Source organism: Aptenodytes forsteri, unplaced genomic scaffold (genome assembly GCF_000699145.1).
Source record: "Aptenodytes forsteri isolate BGI_AS27 unplaced genomic scaffold, ASM69914v1 Scaffold25, whole genome shotgun sequence".
Classification (NCBI taxonomy): domain Eukaryota; kingdom Metazoa; phylum Chordata; class Aves; order Sphenisciformes; family Spheniscidae; genus Aptenodytes; species Aptenodytes forsteri.
In genome coordinates, this window is record NW_008796180.1 from 461947 (window position 1) to 463323 (window position 1377).

Genomic DNA, 1377 nt, shown 5'->3' on the forward strand with positions numbered 1-1377 from the left:
TGCCGGGGTACGGCGCGGCGGGCACGGAAAAGCCCCCGCTGCTCTTTACTTCCCCCACGTGAACTTTTCCTCCGTAATTTCTCCTCTTTCCCCCCTTCTCCGTCTTCTCCCCCCACCGCCCGCCGCCGCCCCCGCTCCCCTCGCTCCCCCCGTCCCTTCCCTTCCCCGCCGCCCGCGCAGATTTACTCCCGCTTACTAAAGTGGTCTCTGCCGCCGGAGCCAGCGCTCGGTAGGAAAGAGGATGACTCGCTCCAGCTTTTGTCCGCTCTGGACTCTGTTTAAGCTGGGAGACGACGCTCATTTTTATTTTTATTTTTATTTACCGGCAGAGACAATGCCACCCCTCTCCCCTCCCCACCTCTCCCCTTAGGTTGGCATCAGCAAGCCGAGACTTTTCTTTAAGCCCTGATTTTAAACTTTACGCAGCATTGTCCCCTTTTATTGCACCTCCTCCAGCTTTTATACTGTTTACTTCCTCACTTTTATAACTTACTTTGATCTGTTCTGTCTTTGTCTTCGCTTCCTTCACAAACTTTATTGTCCTCGAAGCTGGGCCTTTGATTGGAAACGATCCCTTCCCTTGCAGCAGAAGTTTCTAAATTGTACTCCTGTGTTCCCTGTTTATGGACATCCCCGGGACGGCCCAGCAGCGGCTCTGCCTTAACAGATCCCTGCCCGGGGAGGTTCTCTGCTCTGGGTACTGGATCCAGCCAGCTCCGTAGATACCTGCTATCAGATGGGACGCTTTGATGTTGAATATATGGATGGTAGACGGCAGGAAGGGTACCAGAAGAATGTGGATTCAAAGGAGTCCAGGAGGCGCTGAAAACTGGAGGTTTTGGCTGAAAACTACAGGAGGGGAATTCTAGATGCTCATTGTGCCCAGCTTGCCTGGAACTTGTATATTGCCCAGATGAAAATTTAGCTGAAGGCGAGTCTTCACTTTCATGACTTATAATAGAGTCGACATAATAATTGCTAAGAGTCCCAGAAATGGACATTCTCAGACATCATACAAAGCACGGTTCAATGAAGGGAAAAAAAATATATAGGACAGATCTAGATTTGTACTCTACCCCCTTCTCCAACTTCCCAGCCAACAAAGTACAGTTGGGCTGCTGTGTTGTGAGCTCCCAGCAAAATGATTGGTCAAACTTTTTTCGTGTGCCTGATAAAGCGTCAGTCTCGGCGTAAATCAATCGAAGCCGAGGGGGCTGCGCTGCGCTGTCATCCGCCCTTGCATTCCATATCAAGGATGGATTGTTTTATGTTTATGCAATGTTGCAAAACGTCAGGAGTTTCGAAAAGCCACCAAACGGGCAGAGCTGGGGCTAATATCCCTTCCTAGATTTGCTCCTGAAATACCGGGGGGGGCGG

General features: G+C 50.5%; 1 protein-coding gene across 1 annotated transcript in view; it reads right to left on the reverse strand.

The window, feature by feature from the left end:
* Positions 1-1001, reverse strand: part of HOXB9 (homeobox B9) — a 4093-nt gene extending 3092 nt beyond the window's left edge. Inside the window, exon 1 of the mRNA XM_009287749.1 lies at positions 494-1001. Coding sequence (XP_009286024.1) covers positions 494-1001 — 508 coding nt within the window. The remainder of the gene's footprint in view (positions 1-493) is intronic.
* Between the last annotated feature and the right edge of the window lie 376 nt (positions 1002-1377).